A 24720-nucleotide genomic window follows, 5' to 3' on the forward strand; every position below is an offset into this window, starting at 1 on the left:
ATATTTTATTAATTACAAGACTTAAAAGTAAAACAACAAAAATATAACATTAACTGTTATATATAATAAATATATGAAAATTATAAAGATAACAATGAGTAAAAATAAGACACAAAAACTTTATAAATTATAAGGAAATGATGCATATGCAGGGAAAACTTCAAATTATTTTGACAGTCTCTCATAATCTTGTCTCCCAATTCAAATAATAGACTTATTTCACTTCAAGAGAGCCTGATTATAGTTAGTTAATGAATTTAAGTTTAGAAAAGGTTTATGATGATCATTTTCATTTACACTAAATTCTTGTCATATTATATACTTAAATTTACTATTAGTGTTTGTGTTACCTGAACAAAGAAATTTTGCAATAATCTCATAAATGACAATCAATCATGTGAACAAAAACAGTTATTTACTAAAATTATAATTAATAGAGAAAGGGAATGATAGATTGATGATTTCAAGGTTTGGAAAAATTTTCATACTGGAATCATTTAAATATTTCAGAGGCATTTTCTAAGTGTAGGCAAGTGTAAGAGTTGGGAAAGATATTAAAATAAAGTAATAAGAAATTTTAAATTGATCATTTTGTTCATTCTGTTATGGAAAGAAGAAATAAGGGATTATCATCAATATTTATCTATGTATGGAGATTTTATAGCACAAAAGCAAGTATTTACTGTTTATAGTACCAGATTATAATGAATTTCACATGAGAGCAAGAAACAGAATGATCCAACCTTGACAAATGGTTTTGAAAACAAAATACAGTATTTCTATTCTGTTTAAGTGATGTTCTTTTTAAATACAAAATGTTCTCAACTCAAATTATACTCATTAAAATTGGAATTTTCTTTTTTCCATATACTGTTTTAAATTAAGAATACTGTAATGTAATTTATTTAAGTGACTATATTAATTTAATAAATCAACAAATAAAATCTTCTGCAAAATTTTATTTACATCTGCTTTGTCATTACTGCATCCTTATAGATGCAGATAACACTCCATTTTCTGCATCTTTTAATGGTATATGAATTGAATGCAATGAACCTATTTACAAAAAAGTACTTCACATGATGAGAATTCAAAGCAGCCATTAACAAAAACCATGTTTATCTTATAAATTGATAACTAAAATAACTTTAAAACATTCTGTGCTTTGATATGCACTCTTAACACCTGATTACATGTGCATCTATGAGAAGTTATTTTAAGCAAACTGCTACAAACACAATATGTAAACTTTCACTGTTATCAACTTAAGATTTTAAACATGCATTCCTTGTTATTCTACATGTGATGACAATGATGAATAATAGTTCAGTGGATGGACAAGTTCTGGAGGGCAACTTATGACGTGCATAATATGACGATAATTTGTCTATTAATAGTATTTACAGCACCAGCAGTATCCTACAAAATAAATTTAATCATTTCATTTGGCGAAATGAATAATGTTTTGTTTCAAGAAAAGTCTGTATGAAATTCCGCAACTTGTATAACTTTGTACAAACACATTCAAATACACACAGATACATTATTCACAATGTTACTGACTTTCCTTTTTATCTTTTAACACTTGAATTAAGGCACTCATGAGTTCCATTTTTTCTTTATGCATTTGCATTAAAATTTGCATTTTTTCCTTTTCTTGTTTTTGTTGTTCTTTCTTCTTAGTATCTAACCAAGTAATGAGTTCATTAGTTCTTTTCTTTTTTGGTCTCTGCTGTTCAGATTCTGTTTCATCTGGACGTGTCTTTAATCTGTTCGTGTCAAGTACACCAGAAGATTCTGCCCCTGGTGTATTGCGAAGTGCTTCCATCATCTCGTCGTAGAATGGACTTTTCCTAACTTTTTTCCCAGCCTGTTTATTGTGCTCAGACGTTTTCCTAAATGTTTTTAGCATGTTTCTCCACTTTGTGTCACAAGCATCAGCAGTAACAGGATAACCTTTTTCTCGCATCTGCTGTGAAATTTGAGCCCACACACCTTTCTTCTTTTTATTACTATCATAAAAGTCAATTTTGTGCTCACCAAATAAGGTTATTAACAGTTTAACAGAACGAGAATTCCATGCAAAGTTTGATGATTGTTTTGAAGAGTCTAAATCACTGCCCGTAGTACTACCCATGCTACAAGTTCCTGTCGCTGTAGAAGCACCATTCCAGTTATTATTATTGCAACTGTCAGTAAGAGGAAAATCAGGTGTGACTGTAATTGGAATATTTTGTGATGTAGAAATGAGAGAACCTGATGCAGTCGTCGTAGCTGTATGCCCACTTGTTAAACCATTTTGCATACCTTGAGATGCTGTAAAAATACAAAAATTATAATAATTATAATCTTACAATTTTAAACAGACAGTCATAAATGAATACATTTATTATAATAATAATATGACTATATAGTAATTAATAAAATTTTTTAGCTAATGCTGTATTGAGCAACTAAAATAAGATAAAAAATATCTGGAAACATTAAAATTATTTTCATCATTTTCCCCCTTTAAATCAAGCAATTTTATTTATTAAACTGTTTTATACTAAAGCTCTCTTTTCAAGATTCAAAAATTTTGCAAACTGTAAATTTAAACATATTTTCTTTATACAAAAATTTGAAAGTTTATGGGTTAAATTTCACAACTGACTGATACTTACACATATAATTTTCTTCAAAATATTGCCATAATTCTCGCATCTGTTGTGAAATTTGAGCCCACACACCTTTCTTCTTTTTATTATTAAATAAATAATACCAATAATAAGGCAGTACCAAGTATAGTCGCCATGCATTGTGTAATTCACAGACATTTACTTGCAAAAAACCTTAGTGATCATTTTCATTGCTCACTATAGTATGTAATTACAGCAGTTAACAAGATCAGAAGCAATGCTCTCAATGATATATTGTTTCAAAAATTTAATGATGAAAACGACAAACATTTTAATCATTTACTATTGCACACACAAGTTCATTGGCTATCGAAGGGTGCCTGTCTAAAAAGATTTTATGACCTCTTTGACTCAGTTATAATGTTTTTAAAAACAATGATGATTCATTAGGAGAGAATTTATTGAAATTTAAGAATGATATAGTTTATTTAATTGATTTATGTAATAAATTTAATGAAATGAACCTACAGCTGCAAGATGATTTGAATTGGATCAAAGCAAAGGCAACTACAGTAAAACCTGTCTATGGCAACCACCCACGGTTCCTTCAAAAAGTGGTCTTTTAGACAGGTGGTCGTCCAATACAGGTGGTGCGGTAATACCGTATTTCCGTACGTATTTTGCGCACTTTTTAGCCATTTCTACTAAGCAAAACTCGAGGTGAGCAAAAATAAGCAAATTTTTTCAACGATAGGACTATATTGGTATTGTATTTTATTCTTATCGGATAACTCGATTTACGGAAGTTGTCGTGATTTTGTAAGACAGATTTAATACCAATATTTTAAAGATTAATACAATAGTCGCATATTCTCGATTATAATGCATACTTTCTTTTTTTCCGACTTAATTAATTCAACTTGATTCTTTTCATTCGCTCCTCAGTAACGTATATTACGTCAACGATATACAAGCGCGTTATATCACTTTGGTTTTGGTTTTCGTAAGTTTAACCTTAAAAATATTGTATTTTTTAATATTTTCTTAAGTACAACAAGAAACTTATTAATTAATAATAAAACGATTTTATTATTTTTTCTCATAATACGATTTCATTACATTCGAAAAAGGAAGGTCTGCCTGTAAAACTGATTTTTGCATTAATGCGTTTATTGTTTTTTGAATATTTTGTGTGCGAAAATTACTTGGATATTATTTTTCTAAAAATATCGTGGAAATAAGGTAGGTTGATACAGAAACTATTTATCGCACACGTACTGTATATGAGCTTCAAAATAAATAAATAAAAATAATTTTAATCAAACGATGAGATCAGCCGATTAATTGTATCGTGTACAATATTTTATACCCCAAGGAAAATACTGTAAGTCTACGGTAAAATCAATTTCGTTTCCTCACAGTTAAACTTTGCCGCTAATTGCTGTTCTGATAACTTTAACACAATCTTCTAACGACAGCACTTTGCATTTCTTTCGTTTTTTGGGCAATTTCGAATAAACTGAAATGAATTTTTCCTTTGTTGCTAGACTAATTCATTAACACCTGCACCTAATTTCGAGGGAGGGAGCAGTGTCTGAGGTGGGTTCGAACGAGAGTTTAGACTAATTCATTATATTAGGAGGGGGGAAACATTGTTGAACAATAGTTTAGACCAGATATATTCGCAGAAGTGGTCGCTTATTACAGTTGTTGTATGTTGTTTCGGACCAAAAATCTATGCCCGCGATCGCATTACGCGGGTGGTCGTTTAATACAGGTAATTTATACGAAGACTATGGATAAACTATTCGGTGCCAGAAATTTTTGCCTGTTTTGACAGGTGCCCATTGAATGCAGGTGGTCGCCTAAGCAGTTTTCACTGTATTTCTGTGTTCATGTCAAAGCCTGCCTTATACAAACAAAATTTGTGTCAAAGACAATTCTATCAGTTTCCAAATCTTTCCTCTGTGGAAACAAATGACAACAACATTCTGGTATTCTGCCAGCATTTGGAAGCACTTAAAGAAGATTTTACAAATAGATTTCAGGATGTCTTTAACATGATCATTCCAGATTACGAACTAGAACCTTTCTCAAACCTACAAACAGCAGAATTATCACTGCAGGAGGAGTTGATAGAATTGTCAACAAATGAAGAGTTAAAATTGAAATTAAAAAAAAGAGTATCAAGAATTTTGGCTTCAAAGGCAAATTTCAGTATTATATCCGACTTAATAGTCTGCATCAAAGAAGTTTTCCATTGCATTCCCATCATCATATTTAGCTGAAAGAGGATTTAGCATAGTCAGCAATTTACTAACAAAGAAAAGAAACAAATTGTCAATAGTGGAACACAGCAATTTAAGATTGCTGATGACAAATATGGCAGCAAATATTGAAAAATTAGCATCATTACACCAAGCTCTGTCCTCTCACTAATAATAATATATATTTGTTAATCAAACTTTGAGCAATACACCAATATTGTTAATATTTTTTAATAAAGTAATTTTAAAACTCTCTCCTTGTTTTTTTAATATCTAATTTAGTATACTTCACCTAGAAGGGGCACCATCGAATCACTATTTGAAAAAGTGGACTATGACTAAAGTGACCATACGTCCTTTATTTAAGAGGACAGTCCTTTATTTCACTGCTCTGTCCTTTAACTTTATTTAAGAGGACAGTCCTTTATTTCACTGCTCTGTCCTTTAACTTTATTTATTTTCTAAAATAGGCATTTTGTCCTTTAGTTTGTAAAGTTTACGCAAAGTTTAAAAAATAATTTTTAATAATATATTGAACAAGTTAGTTTTGTGTACGCCATCACGATCAGTGTTGCATTGCTACATAGAGTGCAGTAGTGCAGTGTGTCGCCAACCAAACGGCCCACTGACAGTACCAGGAGGTGGACACTCTTATGGGGATTTTTGTGATAGTTTTTTAACTCTCTAGTTGGTGGATGATACACTTGTTAATTAAAGCTAAAGTTAGTTGAAAGAAAAAATGAGGAGTTTCTTCCTATTGTTATTAGAAAAGTGGTCTTAGCATTAGAAAAATCAGAAAATATACAAGCCAAAAAATTCAATGATGTTGTGTACACATTTTATCAAACGTGCATAGATTATCTAAATGATTGGGACATGTTTTTTATTAAAATAGAGGCGTTTGAATGGGTCACATTATGTGAAATCCCTTTGTGGGCGAAGGTAGAGGAAAGCTATATCTTTATTTCAAATCATTGGTCCGTAAATATACTCGATGGTGAATTATTTGACAAAGTTTCACGTGTAAAAAAATATGTCACAAACGAAAAGATCGACGAATGGTGACAGAATAACTAGCCCTGCCATCAAAGGTGGATTGAGATTTTTGAACATTTTACAGCAGAAGAAATTGTTTTCAAAAACATTTGTAAAATCATAGAATTTTTTTTGTCTTCCTGGATCTAATGCCCCCGTTGAACGAATATTTTCATTGCTGAATAATATGCGGATGAATGAAAAAATCCATTTAAAAGTAAGCACATTAGAAGCATGTATTTCCATCAAATACAACTTTCAAATGAACTGTATGGAATTTTATGACTTTAAAGCGTGAAATGGCGCTATAAAAAATTAATTCTACTGAAAAGTATAAAAATTAATGTTATTTAAATTTTTACAATATGTGTATGTGTAATAATTCAGATTGTTTAAAATTTTAATGTATGCATTGTTGTATGCTACTATTTTCGTAATAAATGTTATAAACTTATGAATTTTATAAGGTATTTTTTGATTTTCTTTGATATGTCCTTTATTTTTCCCCAAAAAATATGGTCACTGTAGCTATGACCCAAAAAAGTTGGAAAATTATGGGTTACAAACCATTACATTATTGATTTCAAGAACAGGAGTAAGTGTGTTTTTTTTTCTGAAAAGAGAGTGGCGAGTAAGTTTTTTTTCAAGAAGGGGTCAGTAGGCCAAAAAAGGCTGGATCTAACATGTTGTATAATCAATTTCATCACAAATGTCACAAACAGTTTCAATGTCGATCCTACCAAATGAGATGCTGAATTTTTGCAACATTTTTGTAGATAGTGCTATTTTATGGCCTCTTGGTATATTCATCATCATCAACTGATGTTCAATTGGCCTTAAGACCAGTTTAACGTCGAGTTGCAGTATGACGTCTCAAGATCACTGAGGCTGACATCATCATCATCCAGTTTATAATCAAACTGGCTAGCAGCTAACTCAGTGCAGTGTGATACTGACATCAAACAGCTAAGCTAAATGTTGTTCAACTTTGCTGCTTGATGTCAGTTTGAGTGCTGTTTTGAGTATTGCTTCTGGTCTAGCAGAAGAATACTGTACTCAACAAGTAAACTCAGGGAGAAAATTATTTTGGAACTGATTTACAGAATACCTTTAATCTAACATTATTGGGAGCAGAGATATTCTGGATTACAAAATTTTTCAGACAACCATTCAGACATTATTAACTTTGTAACTTTTAATTCAATGATAACTTCAATTGCATTTATAAAATGAATTTTGTCAATTTATCAAATTATTTTTCCTGGGTATAAGAAATAATACTAACCACAATATTGCACTAAAATTTACAAACCAATATTTTATATAATCATTGCAAATTCCACACTCAATGAGAAGATATTAAGTGAGAAAAGTAACTAATGTCCAGTTTTTCTGATATGAATATGATATCTTTCCTGCCTTAATTAAATCAAAATACTGTAATTAAAAATCACTAATATATATAAATTTTTAGACTTCTCAAAATTGTAACTTTCATAAATATATTCAGATAGAATAAATAAAATTAACGAAATGGGTTTTTTAAATGCAGGATTTTTTCAATTAAATTTCAGATATTATATAAATTATTAAAAGTATAAAAGCGTAAGTAAAATTAGAATGTGAAAAAAACTATAAATTTTTAAATTTTAAAAAATTAATCCATTAGTGGTTAATTTTTAAAAATTGAGGATAGCTTATTTTGGCTTCCTGAATAAAAATTTTGAAAACATATTAATGTTTCTAGCTTCAAATTATTTCTACCAATAAGAAAATAACGTTTCCCAAAATAAATTTTAGGAAAATAAATTGGGTGTTAATGGGCCATGCTGCCAGTGGACTGTAAACTGACCCTTAAACCTTGCATGACACTGAAAAATTTCTCTCTGATCATTTACCAAATGCTTGCTGAATCATTTCCAAAGTCTCTATTACAGTTTTTCCAAACTTTGCATAGAAGTTGATGCAAACTTGCTGCCTTCTTCAGATTTATTTCCAAAACAGCCAGGTGTATATGACCATAAACAAGTGTTTCACAACTACAAATATATGTAAAATTCCATGTCATTTAGCATACTAATTCACAATGTACACATATGCACACATCACCACATAATGGTACACTGCAATACAACAACTGGTTTTGTTTTAGTGTTGTCAGTGCAAAATATTTTGAATACCATCTCATATTAATACAGTTGAAGACAAACACAAGAATAGTTGTCTTAAAAGTCCTTTCAAACACACACAGGATCATGTAAAAACAAACTGTGACACTACTTTTTATTGGTTGGTTGGAAAGTTAGTAGCGATTTTTGATAGCCAACAGTTGAGACACCGATTGAAGCGAAAATGATTAGAATTGTACAAACCAATAAATATTACAAAAAAAAAAAAAAAAAAAAAAAAAAGGTAAAGGGCATGAATGTTGAAGTTTAAAACAAACAATTTTTGCAAAGTGCATTATGACTTTGCTACAATATTAATTGTGTCTTNAAAAAAAAAAAAAAAAAAAAAAAACAGTTAAGATTATTCAAATATCATTTAATTTGTCTCAGTGCAAAAATGGATGTGAACAATGTGCATTTTTGACACTCGTTTCTATTTTTTATCATAAAGACAAAAATGCTGTATAAACAGCAAAAGAAATATGTGATGTTTATGGTGGGAGTGCTGTAGCAAAATCAACTGTTTGAAAGTGGTTTGCTAAATTTAAAGCGGGTAATTTCAGTCTTGAAGATGCTCCCCACTCAACAAGACTTCCCGTTATTGAAGAGGACCAGGTCAAAACATTATTGGATGAAAATCCTCATTACACAACTCGAGAGATTGCAGACATAGTGAAGTCATCAAACAGTACTGTATTTCAACATTGTGATTTGTGATTCTCTTAAAAACCTAAGTGGAAATGACACTTTTCTGAAGCATTTAGTGACAAGTGATGAAAAGTGAACTGTCTATATCATCATCAGCCGAAAACAATAATGGGGTAAGAAAAATGAACCACCATTAAAAACTCCAAAGGCCTGTCTTCATCCAAAGGTGGTCATGCTCACTGTCTGGTGGGATTGGAAAGGAATCCTGTACTACAAGCTGCTTCCAATTTGTATTGTTCCCAATTGGATAAACCAGGGCTGTGAAGTCGAAGTCGGATGGTAAAAAAAAGTCGGAGTCGGTAGACTTTTACGCGACTCCACAGCCCTGGGATAAACTGAACATGGCAATTAAAGAAAAATGTCTGGAACTGGCAAATAGAATAGGTTGTGTTTCAATCAAGATAAAATTGTGTTTCATCAAGATAATGCCAGACTGCACACATCTTTATGAACATGCCAAAAATTATTGGAACTAGGCTGGGATGTTTACCCTACTCCCCATACTCACCCAACCTTGCCCTGTCGGACTACCATTTGTTCCATTCTTTGCAGAATTCCCTTTATGATTAAAACTTTGATACTCTGGAAGCATGCAAAAACCACATGGATCAGTTTTTTGTGGGAAAAACTGGAAAGTTCTATGAAGAGGGTACCTCTGTAGATAGCAACACGTCATTAAAAACAGCAGCACATACATAACAGAATAAAAGTATATTTTTAGTTTTAAAACAGTTTCTTTTATTTCTCTTAAAAATCACTATGAACTTTCCAAACAAACCAATATTTGAAGCTAAATGCTATAAAAAATGTTAGAAGTTTTAGAGAACCATTTTTTTAAATTGCATTTATTACTATGATCAATCCCCAATTGATATCAATTAAGATCTATATATATATAGATATTTTTTTTTATATATATATAATTGTATTCTGTAAATTAAAGTAATACTTTTTACTTTAAAGTTAAATCTGATAATATTTTGGTGAAATAACTAAGCAACAGTTTCATTCACATTCTTTTTATGCAATAGAGAAACAATAAATTCTAGTTAATTTAAAAAACAAAGTTTCTTCTTTATCCATCTAACTTGCATTAAAAGCATTGTAAATTATTCAACTAGTGTAAAAAACTAAATTTTTTCCTCACTTTGTCCAAAATTTTAAGTTTTGTTCCTGCTGTATCCATCTGTTTTTGGACAATGTCAGCTTTATCTGATTGTGTCTGGGATAAAATGAACTTTACACAAAATTGAAAATTAATATACTGTTACTTGCTTAAACCAAAAGACTTGAATAAAGTTAGCATTAACATACAGTATATTAGTGTGTAGATGTAGATGTGATTTAGTTACTATTAACAAATTATATAAGGGTCTTTAACAATACAGGGTCTTCAAAAATCTCTCCACCATCAATACTGTAGGTTGCAGTTGTCCTCTTTCACTCATTGATTAGTTTTGAGCAATATTTGTATACCACCACAGCATTATGTTTACTTCATTTTTCTACAACTGCTTACAGGCAGTTTAATGTATTGTTTGCATATGCATAGTGCCTTTTTTTTCCAATATAACCTACAATACTCACTGAGAAGAGACTTTTCAAACACCTTGTATTTATATGTAGGTAGCATTAATTCTTAATCATTTTTTAAACTGAAATTTATATACAACTACTCTTCATAAGTTTGTCATGTAATTACATTTCAATGAACACATTTGAAAATTAATAACAAATTATGAATACATTTCTTTTTAAAATTTGAAAGAGCAATATTAAGTAATATAATGAAAATCAATACCAGGGCTGTGGAGTCGTGTAAAAATCTACCGACTCCAACTACGACTCCGACCAGGGGCAGACTTGTTAGTGAAAGAGACCTGGAAATTCTGATGTCATCACGTGACCTCAGAATAAAAGATTCAATAAATACAGTTCTAATAAAGATAGAACGTAGAAACCTTTTATTCCAAAGTTAAAAGACTCCTCTAAGTAATGACACAGTCAATATATAAATATCGTATTTGATAATTTTTACTTTTCTGGCTGTTATATATAACAGAGGGAAAGTGTAGCACTCATCGAAAAATGTCCCCTCCCAAATTTTTACATTTTTGGACTCAGGACACCTTGAAATTTCGAGATACGCAAAAGATTCGAGTTTTTTTCTATATGTGTGAATGTTAGACTGTGTGGGGGAATGATTTTGTTCACCCTGTTAAAGCCTAATAATTTCTGTGGTCAGAGTGGTCAGAATCAGTCAGATGGTTTAACACAGAAGTTATTTATTAAGCATCAAAGTGGTTGAACTAAATCATGTCCCCATATACATTCTAACATCTTAGGCGAGAACATCTTAATGGGCTTTTACTGTACTATTATAAAATGACAAAAAAGCTTACTTTGAAAGTAGAGATGAGTTTTATTTATTTATTTATTTATTTTTTTTTAATTTTGAATGCTAATAATGTGTAAAATATTCATTAAGATATATGACACATGACTCCTTTTATGTCTTCACCCTGTCGACCTTTAATTAAGAATCAAAATTTAATAGTATTAATGCCCCTTTATACGCAAGCTACAGTGACACATTTCGTTTCTTAAACTTTACCCATTCTGAAATATTGTTTAATAACTCAGAACAGAAAGTAAAGAAATTAAACAAATTAGACGCTAACACACACGCACGTGCTAATTTTTCCCCTTTTATTGACTTTTTTGGGGGTTCGGGAGGTTTCTAAATGTGTAGATATGCAAAAAAGACTTAGAGGGTCAAATTTGACACAATTCCAATACTTTTCCGTTTTATATACATAACAAGTTGGTAAATAAAAAGGAGTCAGAGTCGGCGGATTTTTTGATGACTCCGACTCCAGCTAAAACACCAAAACTCCACAACTCCGACTCCTCAGCCCTGATCAATACCTTAATAATTTAACGTAAAATAATTAGTATTTATTCAATTATAACACATTTGTTTTGAAAGTTACAAAATCCACTTCAAGAGTTTAAAATTTGCATTAAAATGTATACAACAGGATACATTTGAATTAGTAGAATGTTCTAGAGCAGTGGTCGGCAACCAGTGGTCCGTGGAAAAATTTGGACATTGATCAACTGAAGGTTATGCAAAGTATTACAAAAGAAAAGCAAAATGCTTAGTTGCTTTTTCTCACTCATTGGGGTTTTTTTTTATTTGAATCTAAAACCAAAATGACTGTTATCAATAAATAAACAATTAAGAATATTGTGAGTGCAATTGTCATTCTTCGTGGAAAAGTGCTAAGAATCCATAAACTTATTTCAAACAAGCAGCAATGAACTTTAGGCTTCCATTAATTTATTATTGTGAAATTCAGGAGTAAAAAGTAATTTTATACAATCACTTAAAAATTTTATTCAATTAATTAACAATTTAAAGTAACATTTTAATGGCAAAAATGACACATTTTGTCACTTTTCATGAAAAAGGGAACTAGAACTTCTCTTGGGAGAGATATTATCACATATCTCTGACGAACATCTGTCCATTTGTGTCAGAAATATATCCCATCAGATGTTACAAATACTAAAACTTGATTGGAGAGGAATTTAGAATAAAAAGGTAGAGAAAGTGTATTCTCAAGGCAGTCACTGTTAGTAAAAACCTGCCATAATAGACGGAATAATAAGCAACTGCCATAAAGGAGACAGCTGACCCAGGAACGACTCTGCCATATAGAAGGTGGACCCTGGCATAGAAGCTAACAAACTCTCTCCAATATAGCATCGCAATCCTCTCTGAAAGTAACTCCATGCAACCAGAAGACATCGAGTAACCAGAGGTATTATAATTAGAACCTTTGTAAACTCTCTCCATGTTTAGAGGTGTACATAGTTAGGCATTGATTTAACAATAGATTGTTCTTTTATATATGTTTTTATTTTATTCATTAAACTTTTGTTAGTTATTTGTTAACCTGTCTGGTCTTTTATTTGAATGGATACCCTATCAACTTACCCGTGACCCTCCCCACTTGCATTTAAAGCCCTCCTAAAATGCCATCCAGTGACCAGAACTAACAGTTATGATGATTAAAGGGTTTCCAAATCTAATCTTGAACCCCATATTCTCACATTATAATTAAACAAGCAAGTTTCATATTAATATAGTAAAATTGAACTTTTATGATCATTATTCTACAGATTTTGTATTGTTTAAAAAATTCATGATAGTGGTCTGCTGGATTCAAAATTGTGAGCTTAGTCGTCCATGAGGTCAGAAAAGTTGCAGACTGCTGTTCTAGAGCATATGGCATTTGACTTTAAAGCATTTGTTATCATTTCTGTATATGAAAATGGGATCTGGAAGGCAATTAACTCATGCAAAAAAGGTTCATATTGACACACTTTAGAAAGAAGCAATCACACAAAAGGAAATTGAAAGATTTTATGATGATCAGAATATGTAATAAGTAAATGCTTAAAACAAATTAGAGAGGAGGATAGAGAAACCATTAAAACCCAGAAAATATTCTGGTTGATCCAAAAAAATGATATTGTTTTAGTTAAGTGAATTTTGCATAGCAAAAAATTTCTCTCAACATCAAGTTTAGCTTGAAAATGGTCTAGCAACATTGCTAAAAATGTATTTATTACAACCAAATGATGAAGACTGGCAGAATTAGACTACAGGTCATAAGTTCCTAAACAAAAGCCACTTCTGAACAAAAAAAAAAATGTTGTGAGTAGTGGACAAAAGAACATTTGCAGTGGTCAACAGATGACTGGAAATCTGTGATCTGGAATGACAAAAGAGCATATTTATTGCCACAGAGGTTTAAACTTGAATGTGTTAGAAAATCAGTGAAATTTCCATCAAGGTCATGGTCTGGGAGTGCATATCACCAATGGAGTTGGTGAGTTTTCTATTCTGAAAAACACTGTTACTGCCAATGTCTATATTGATATGATGGAGACTTTTTGAAATTCCAAGTATTGAATAGTTATATCCTGATGATAAACAAATTTATCAGCAGAATAATACACTGCACATATGGCTAAGCTTGTACTAAAATGGTTGAAGCAGAGGAAAATTCTTCTACAGTGGCCTCCAAATCCACCCAATTTATTGCCAATAGAGAACATTTGGAAAATGAAGACACAATTAGAGAAGGTAAAACCAAACAATGCATTTAGATTAATTGCTTTAATACAGAGTGGAGTGAAATCACCTCAGATGAATGTGCCAAACTTTACCTAATCAATAGCAAGCAGTTATTCGAGCCAGATGACATCCAACAAGCTATTTTAATAATATTTTGATAATTGACATAATTATTGTATATTTATAAAACCATTCCAAACGTTTGAAATGGATTTTGTACTTTCCAAACTTTTCAAATAAGTTAATGTGTTACAATTGAATAAATATTAATTATTTTGTTAAATTATTAAGGTCTTTATTATTGATTGTTTGGAAAGAATTTCCTTTTTTTTCCACAGGGGGAAAAACAATTTTCTTATAATACATAAATATTTTATTGAATTATATATTGACCATTTTGGTCCAATACCTGTTGCCATCTTTGTGGTAGTAGTAGCATGATTTCACGTTCATAAAAGTTTTGATCTTTGTTTCAAAAAACTGATCCAAATGATTTTTGACATCCTCATTTGAAGTAACTATTTTACTATTTAAAAAAATGTTGCAAAGACCGGAACAAGTAATAATCTGAGAGTACCATATCTGGCAAATATGGTGGGTGTGGTAGCACATCCCATCCAAGCTGTAACAGTTTCTGACAAGTTACCAAACTTGTGTGAGGTCTGGCATTATCATGGTGAAACATTTCATCTTTTCTTTTGATCAATTCTGGCCTTTTCTGTTTGATGTATCACTTAATTTGTCCAGTTGATGGCAGTACACTTCCAAATCAATTGTGGAATTGTCTGGTAGAAGCTAAAAAAAATTCCCTTAAAATCCTACCAAACAGAAAGTATCACTTTTTTTTTATGAATATCAGCTTTCAAAGTGCTTTGAGCCAGCTCATTTCTTCTACTCCATGATTGCTTGTGTTTGACATTGTTATAAACAATCCCTTTTTTGTCACCAGTTATGATTTGCTTCAAAAATAGGTCATTTTCTTGATGTTTGAGAAGAAAATCATAGATATCAATGCGACAAAGGAAATCTCTTTCTTTAAGAACATGTGAAACCCATATATATAGCGCTGAAACAAAGCCAAGTTGTTTCAAGTGATTATAAATGGTTGAATTCAACAAATTTAATCTCAGCAATTTTCTCATGTTGTTATTTGGTGGTTTGCTTCAATCAATAACCTTGATTTAGACTTCATAAGCATCAACTGGCCCTCCATAACATGGTGGATCTTCAAAGCATTTTTTTGGCACTGTCATTCTGTGAACACATCTCCATACATGTCACACAATTTTTTCTTGCTTGAATAGCATTTTTACCTTTTGGGTAATGAAAAAGTAAAATATGCCAAAAATTTTCCATATTTTGGGGGGAAACAACTGCACAAAATCAAACAAAATTTTTTACAAATAAGCCTTAAAATGTCATCTGTCAAAATATATAATGACAATATGGTTTAAAATGAAGTTGGCGAGTAAAAATACAACCAATCCCTCTGGTAGTAAAAAAATGAAATTACTTTCCAAACAACCCAATATATTGTTTAATATTGCTCTTTCATATTTTAAATTGAAATGCGTTCATAATTTATTATTAATTTTCAAATTTGATCATTAAGATGTAATAAAATGAATTTTTTCACAACACAACAAACTTATGAAAAGTAGTTGTATAACATTTTTAAAAATATTTTTTATTTTTGAAATTTTATAATTTAATAATAATGATAAAAACTTACTATTGCCTTGACCAGCTGGTGGTGACTGAAGCTTAAATACTACATTTACAGCTCTATTTTGAATGGATTGGTAACCTATAAAAGAGCATTTTGTGTATGATATAATGATCATTTCCATTTATATTAAATTTAAACAATTTTTTAATGCTTATTGACATCTAAAGAAGAATGAACTAGAGATAATCAACTGAATAATTTTATATTTTTGTCTTGAGCAATTGTTTGGACTTTATTTAATATGGAAAATTATACCTTAATATAATAATTCCAAAACTGTGAAGTACAGTTCTATAAAGAAAAGTCATATACTGATACTTTCACTAAAATCTATAAATGTTCCAAACCCTAAATATTACTTATAATTTACAAATTTTCCAACAAATCTGTATTTTTTTTGTATTGCTAATTATAACTATTGATATAAAATAATGTCATTCTATTATATATATCAATGGTAGCCAAACTGTGACTCTTCTACACCCTTATTGCAGCTCCCATATACTTTGTACCAAGTTTATAAAAAGAAATTACGTTACTATTTATACATATGGTATATAATATTCTTTGTAAGTTTTCTGGCTATTATGTAGTGAAATATACAGAGATCATAAGTGTAACTCACAACTTCACTTTGAACAGGCAACTGAAAGCTTAGGGCACATTCAAAAAGTCAAAGGAGTTAAACAATTGTTTGCCTAGTCAGTCAGTCAGTCATAAAATACCAGTAAAGAAAGAGTGATATTTACTGTAGAACAGTGATAACTATATTATATATAGTTAAAATATTTTAAATAGATGATGCAGTCTTCCAATCGTCATTCCAATAGAAAATGCAGCTCTTGTTTATTTACAATAGGCAGTGTTTGGCTCCTATCATGACAAGGTTTGGCCACCCTTGTTATATATAGCAGCTTAAAATGGAAATCTCTAGCATTCTATGTCATCACTCAAAATTATGAAACAGTATGCAATGATGTCATAGTCTCATTTTTCCTAAATCTAAGATGATAATACTTAACAACAACTACCTTTTTCATCAATGTGCTTGATAATTCTCTACTAGATCCAGTAACTATTTGAGAATGCCACTAAATGCTGAAAATAACAATCTACTGGCTTTATCAGATCCACTTTTTCCATGTTTTAAGAAGGTAGTAGAAAAGATGAAAAAAAAAAAAAAAAGGTAAAGGGCATGAATGTTGAAGTTTAAAACAAACAATTTTTGCAAAGTGCATTATGACTTTGCTACAATATTAATTGTGTCTTCATGCTTGTCTCAACACACATCTGTTATGTTTCTTTTACTAATTAAAAAAGGCAAATATTTATACAGTAAAACCTCAGTTTTCGAACTTCATTCATTCCTAAAAGTTATTTGAAAACTGATTTGTCCTACAACCGAAACAGATTTTTCCATAAGAAACAATATAAAGCCTTCTTTCTCCCCTTTTTAGATTGCAGAGTCTAGGCGGTCTTGATGGGACATCTTTTATATGAGTCATTAATTTTTTCCTTGGTATTTCAAATACAAACATGATGCTAAAAATTTGTCTCCTACCAGCAATAAGAAAAGTCTGTTCGATGATAATGATATGATGTCATAAATATGTTTTCCAATAGCAGTAAAAAAGTGGAAGTTGCAGAGCATAATAAAACATTCCCTAACTATTTAGCATCTATAATCTAGATATCAAATATTTAGAAATAGTAGTTTTTCATCTGCAATAAAAGTCTGACATGTAATAGTCTAGACTAAAAAAGTAAATATTCTTTATATTATTACAATAATGGCAATTTGTGTATGCCTGGAATAAAATGGATCATTATTTCAAATTTCTAAGTTATTTCAATAATAAACTGTGCAACAAGAAAGTATTCAATGCTTTTCAAATTGCCATAATTGTAACAATAGCATAGCTATGAATTTCCTCAGAAAGTTTCGATATGATTTTGTTTATTGTACAATTAACTTCAGATTAATTGGAACTGCAAGAATGGTTGCTTTATAAACACAGTTTTAGTACAACCAAATTTAAACTAATGAGAGAGGTTGCGGCCAACGTTTTCATCGCGAAAACGTGTACGTTGGATGTTCAGCACCACCTTCCTGTAAGCCTAGAAGTTTGACAATGGCGTTTAGAACGTCGAGCATGATTCTACTGATGTTCCAAATGCCATTGTCAAACTTCTAAGCTCACAGGAAGGCGGTGCTGAACATCTGATGTACATGTTTTCATGGTGAAAACGTCGGCCGCAACCTCTCTATTAAAATACTTAATTGGAATCCAATTGATCTATTCAGGAAAAATTTAGAACATACAAAGCTTTTTAAAAATTCATTTTTACAATATACACACATTTTACAGTAAAACCTCTAATCTTAAATACCTCCTAAAGAATCAAACTAGATTATTGATCCCAGCAAATACAATTTATAAAGTGACTTATTTTTCTATACCTAAAATCAAACAAAATTTCACAAATCTCAATGTTGTCTAAGTTGAACTAGACAGTTTCAGCAGGTGAAGACTTATCTATTACATTCCACAGAACTTTTCAGTGCACTGCCTGATAAAATATCTTTAATACAGCTGTGTAAGTCATCAGATAATTCATTTCAAATGAAATAAACTATTTTATTCTTATATACCTATGTATTTTTGACTGTTATTTTTGTAATTATCACACCACATTTTCTTAGAAATCTTGGCTTTTTTTTCTTTATTTTTTAGTAACTTTAAACTCCAATATGTACATATTGGATTTTTCCCCTCTCTTCAGTTGGAAATGAACTTTGTTATTGGCTTCTTTATCCAACTGTGTTAAAACCATTTTATTACATCCTTTGTTTGTGAACAGGTTGCCATTTTTGTGAAAAACTCACCAGATGGTGAGAATATTTGACATAGTATATTATGCAAAATTTAATTTTTGAATAAATTCAATGAGCACAGAGATAATTTTATGATAAATAAGAATCATGAATTTAAGATATAAATGATTATTATAGTCTCGTATATTGTTCTAATAATGATTCAAATAAATATTGTGGACTTAAATATACTATAGAATTGAATCTCTTATTCTACTGCTTGTATCTGAATTAAACTTTATTTATCATATACCTCAGTATATAGAATGCTTCATAACTCACTCTAGCCACTTTTTAGTCCCTTCAGATTTGGAATTTAGATATTTTACTCTACATAATGTCAATAATACTTATATAAGTTTATTAACTAAATGTTTTCTATGTAACGTCGACGTTTTAACACCTTATCATTTAATATTAACGTGTCCAAAGTTAAAGGAAATTCGTGCACATTATAATATAAACAGCTCTTATAATTGCAACTCGCTAATAGAATTGTTAAAAAAATTTAATAATATGAGTAAAAAAGAATTATATAATATTTATAATTATTTTTGTAAAATAGTAGAAACTTATAATAACAAAACAAATTAAATTAAAGAATATGTGCATATGTACGCGAGAAATAAATGCAAACTAAAAAATTAAAGAAAATGTATAGTTTTATTAAAAATAAATATGGATACATGTTTCTACAACCCCTTGTAATAGGGAAGTAATTCCCAATAGACAATAAATGTTGATTGATTGATTGATTGATAGATATTTTACTCTACATAAAATATTTATATAGAAAGTCTGAGATTTAAATCTGAATGTAGGACTAAAACCCATCCATACTGGAAACTTCCACTAGACTTAACATTCATGAAGAAAGCTTTTTATACATTTATATTGCTGAAATGCATTTTAAGTTCATATTTGATGAATCCTACTCAGTCTTGTAGATATAAATTATGAAATTAAATAAAAAATAATATTTTATAGTTCTTCATTTATAGAATTGTATTTTTAATGTATGATATGGAAGATACACCAAACATTAAATTTTAATAAAAATCTAGTTTTTATATTTTAGGAAAGAATATTTAATTTTCCTTATTGTTCATTATACTTAGTTTATTAAAATTAAATATATATCTTCTTGCCATACTAAGAGTTTTATTAAGGTATATCATAATTACGTCTTCAGTGAGGTTATTCAATTAACACATCTATTTCTGATAATCTATAAATATATTTTTTCTAAATGGAACTGCAATTAAATTTATTACAAATTTTCATTTATTCCTAGGAGATTTTTCAGATCAGTTAGAATTACAAAAATTTCCTGTTTATAAACTAACAACAACATAGTCAAAACATTAAATAAATGATTGAAATCCAATTAATCTGTTAGAGAAACCTTGTACTGATGTTTTTAACACAAATGAGCTATGTTGTTTCATGAAAACTGATAATAGAAATTATGGATTTTGTATTTCAGAAACATATATATTTAATTTCCTATTAAAACTTTTGATCATATTAATATTTATTAATTAATTTAGAAAGTTATGGAAGAAAAGTGGTAATTGCAGTCCCACTCCAGGCCAATTCTTTTCTTCCAGAATCATCTAAATTAATTAATAAATAAATATTAATTTAATTATAATTATTAAATTTAATAAGAAATGGTGTCTAATGTCTACCTTTAGGTCAAATTACTTAGCATTTAATTATTAATATCAGCAGTAATATAGCCCAACCTGATCTGGCAATGGTTTGACTTTAATGATTTATCAAGTTGGAAACAAACAAGGCACATTTACATAATAGTACAGCCACAACACATTAGATGTTTACAAAGAAAAACTGTTTAAAATTTGTGATGTTAAGTAGTTTTTTAGTGAAATATTAGTGATTTTTATTAAGAAATTTTGTTGTGTCAGATTGTTTTCTGATAATCAAATAGGGGAGGACAAGCAAATGAAAAGTAATTTTATACAAGAAAATGTGTAACAAACAACCTTAGCTGCAGTAATAGTGATGCTGTATGCAATTCCAAATGCCATTACAATATACTAAGCTTCAATCTCTGCAATGATCATGTTTTCATGTCTTCTGGTTCTAATAATAAAATATGCAAGAACAACTTTCTAAGATACATCATCGTGAAAGGGCACCCATAAGACAAAGCCAAGACTGGAATTACCCCCTAGAGATTTGCTTTATTCTTTTTTCAAATAAAAATTTTTTAAAGCAAAGATATTTTATAAAGAAAGGTTTTAAAATAAATTTAAAGATTAAATTCAATATACATATAATATCTCTATTAAAATAAATTTATTTACTTTAACAGACATTATAGTGAACTAATTACAGTCTAAGCAGGATGAGACAATCCTTTAGTACTTGGAAGAATTCAGATTTTTTTTTAGTACAATTGGAATTTTATTTGCCAGTTGTGTAATTTAACATTTCCATGAAAATTAATGAATGTAGTATGAAAATGAACTGTAAACAAGGAACATGATTTTAGAGAAACAATTGGTTGTTAATTGATCTAAATCTCATGTTTTATCCCAAAACAAAATCCTGCTGATCTAACATGCATGGTAGCAAGGATTATATCATAAAATCATCTTAGAAACACCAGTTTGTAACATTCACAGCATTACCTACTTTTACAACATACATATTATAAATGAAATATTTCACTTTATTTAATATAACTGAAATTCTCATTTTGATAATGAAGTTTAATTATTATTGCAGAAAAGTAACTTCTTTAATAATTATTTACTTTCTTCCTACTAAAATTACAGAAGATTTTAATAGAAAATGATTTCTTTTATAATTTTAATGTTTTTCAATTTATATTGTAAAATAATAATTTAAAAAGTTTAATTTATTATCTAAGCAATTATACAGTGAGGGAGCTGAAATCCCCAATCACAAGGGAAATTACAAATAATGAAAAACTTCTAATTTTTATTGAAAATTAAAATTATGTTATTTCATAATTTTATCTCATTTAATAACTCATTTCAATATAAAATTTCATATTAAATTGAATAAAAAAATATTCTCAATTTATGGAATCCATGGACTATTGGATGTCAGATTTCAGGTCCTTAACTGTAGAAAAAAAATTTCTTTATACTTTTATGTAATTTAAATTTCAAAATTTATATTATAAGAATAATATCAATTTACAATGGTTTTAAGTTGAAACATTCAATTCCAAAATTAAATTAGTAAATATATATATAAAATGTTTAAATTTATAAAAATTTAAGATATGTCTTACAGAAGGTTTTTCTAAACTGTAATTTAATATACGTATGGAATTATATCATATTTTTATTTATTGCAAACTGTTTTATATCTATCACAAACAAACAATTTGAAATGATAAAAGTATTCTAAATAACTTCTCATTTTATGAAAATTAAAATTTTCATAAAATGAGAGTTGAAAAATTGCATTTTATATTTCTAGTTATGTATTAAATTACAAATATTTTCAATTTATATACTTTCTTCTGAAAATGTAAATCTGGAAAAAATTAAAAGAAAAAAAAATATATCAAGAATAAATTTAAATATAAAAATTAGTTTTTAGTAGGCATCAGCAAGATAATTTTATACAACATTCAACAATTGAAAGATCTCACATCCAGAAATGAAATTCATTCCACATTCAGAAAAATATTATAGAAAATCCTGCTCTTCTATAATATATATATTAAACTTAGTAAAGATTTTTAAAATATTCACAGAATGATTATAACCAGACAATTTAAAAATAACTTTTTAGAATTCATTACAGATGATAATTGAATTAAAGAAAAAAATTTTTTCTTTCAGTTCTGAAAAATAAAAATTTTTCTTGTTATTAATAATATATTAAAAATTTATGAAAAAAAAATACAAATTCTTATAGAACCTCAATGCTAACATCGAATGTCCATAGATTATTTTTTAATAATATAAACTTGCAACATTCAAATTCAATAGTAAACTTCTACTATTGAATTTTATATATATGACTCAGTTTTATATATTGATATCAATATATATTGATATCAATATATAAAACTGAATCACACATTTTATATATTGATATCAATATATAAAACTGAATCACACATTTGACAATAAAAATTTTTCAATTTATAAAATAAAAAATACCTTATATTAATTATAAAGTAAAGTAGCTTAAATTTCAATAAATGGCAAATGTGTTAGAATTATATATTAAATGATATGGATAAATGTACTTTTAATACACTAAAGAACTTTTATTAGAAGTTCTCATCATCATGACCCAAAATACCTGAATAAGTAACTTTTATTTTATACATCTAATAACAATATGAATACAGAGTTATCACAATTGTGAAAAATATCAAAAATTTTTCAATAAAAGTTCTTTTATTTTCATTTAAAGAAATATTACATTTCTCCAACTCATTTATTATATATGAATTTATTTTTCCCCTGTAAATCAAAATTTTACAAAAAATTATTTACTATATGTAAAGTTGAAACATATTTTATTTACATAAAAATTCTATAATTTCTTCTGCACTGGTTTTTCTTTTCAGAAGAGGGCATTTTCAAAGCTTCAAATACCATAAAAGAGAATTCAAAGTCTTCTCTCAGCCACAAAATCTATAAAAAAACTGTGATAAACAGTTGTATCATATTTTTACTCTTTCCTGTTTACTATTTCCATCTATATTTGAAATTTAATGATAGAAATAGTAATTATTTCAGAATATCTGTATTTGATTTTAAAAAATATTCAATAATAGTGTTTTCAAAAAATTCTTATATTCAACCATTGCACTGTGGTGTTAGTTAATTTTATTCTTAATCTGAATTCTTAGTTAGTTAATATTTAATTAGAAATAGCTAGAGATCATTAGTCTCTAAAATCACACTCACTTTCTGAATCCTTGGCTGCCCAATTCCCATTTACAGCATGTTTCTGAGATGATCTAGAAGTGTTGTCAGATGAAGGAAGGTAGAATACTCTGTTTTCTGTTAGATCAAAGTTAGCAGCACCATCATCTATATTTTCATTGCAAATTTTAGTTGTAAAGATGATTGTGATCAAAAGTATCAAGACAAACTATAATTAATATATATGTGAAAAAAGGATACTAAATAACTATCAATTTTCATAATCTATGATTATGATTATAATTCATATTTTATAGTTTATTTCCTGCTTTTTGGATCACATTCACAAATTATATTTCATATTATTGAAACTGTGTTTGTTAATTTTATTTGGAATTAAAAACAAAAAAAAAATTTAAATCTACAGACTTAACGGAAAATAAATTTAAAATAATTCATATGAATTTCACTTAAATTTAAAGTGATAAACAGATTTCAAGTTAATGATTGCTGCAAAAATATAGATTGTAAAAGTAGAGCTACTTATGATATTACACAGTTTCCTTTTTTTTAAATTTTGTTATAAATTAAAATGTTTTATAATTTTAATACAATGATTTAAATTAATTTTTGAAATTTAGCAAAGATTCAAATTTATTTTTAAGATACTTCTATTCATATAAATAAATATCCTGTATTTATTTTAATTCAAGAATCTTTGAATAATTACAATTTTTAATTTCTTTTATTTACTTTCAAATAAGTAATATCAATAAATTTTTTTTAAATAACAATTTTTCATATGAGGAAATGCATTAGTAAATTTTGCAGAGCTGACTAATTTTCTTGCAGCAATCAAAAAACACGATAAAAAATCTTATGTTAAAATCATTAACTTCCATATAAAATGTATAATCCATTAATTTTTATAAAATCTATTAAAAAATTAAACAATGTTAAATCAATGTAAAATTTCTCTCAAATTTCATATTTATTGCACAATTGATATCAAATGCATATCAAACTTTGCATATGAAAGCTTCATATTTTCTTGGAATAAAACTGTTTTGGATTTTAAAACCTTTTTATCAGACTTTTCTTTAATTCCGAAACAGTTTATAATCCAAATGAAAATAAAATTTTCCTTTAATAATGACAAAAATTTGCTTTATTGGAACAAGCTGTAATAAAGCATATTTTTGACATTTAAAGAATTGGAGTTGTTTTATTTTAAAAATTTCATATCATTAAATACCCCATAGTAAATGCATATTCTATA

At 28.5% G+C, this 24720-nt stretch overlaps 1 protein-coding gene across 9 annotated transcripts in view; it reads right to left on the reverse strand.

Moving 5' to 3' along the window:
- Positions 1 to 944: 944 nt before the first annotated feature.
- The window catches only part of LOC111634121, a 59014-nt gene continuing 35238 nt past the window's right edge, over positions 945 to 24720 (reverse strand). For 3 of the 9 annotated variants that reach the window (XM_023378814.1, XM_023378815.1, XM_023378812.1), the window contains exons 5-7: positions 23484 to 23609; positions 15678 to 15752; positions 945 to 2316 (exon numbers count right to left, since the gene is read on the reverse strand). In XM_023378814.1, the coding sequence (XP_023234582.1) occupies positions 1556 to 2316; positions 15678 to 15752; positions 23484 to 23609 (962 nt within the window). In that variant the 3' untranslated portion in view covers positions 945 to 1555. The remainder of the gene's footprint in view (positions 2317 to 15677; positions 15753 to 23483; positions 23610 to 24720) is intronic. The other 6 variants (XM_023378820.1, XM_023378819.1, XM_023378817.1 and 3 more) reach the window with 3 other exon arrangements.

This window comes from Centruroides sculpturatus, unplaced genomic scaffold (assembly GCF_000671375.1).
Source record: "Centruroides sculpturatus isolate CEXI.00-Female unplaced genomic scaffold, Cexi_2.0 scaffold944, whole genome shotgun sequence".
Taxonomy (NCBI): domain Eukaryota; kingdom Metazoa; phylum Arthropoda; class Arachnida; order Scorpiones; family Buthidae; genus Centruroides; species Centruroides sculpturatus.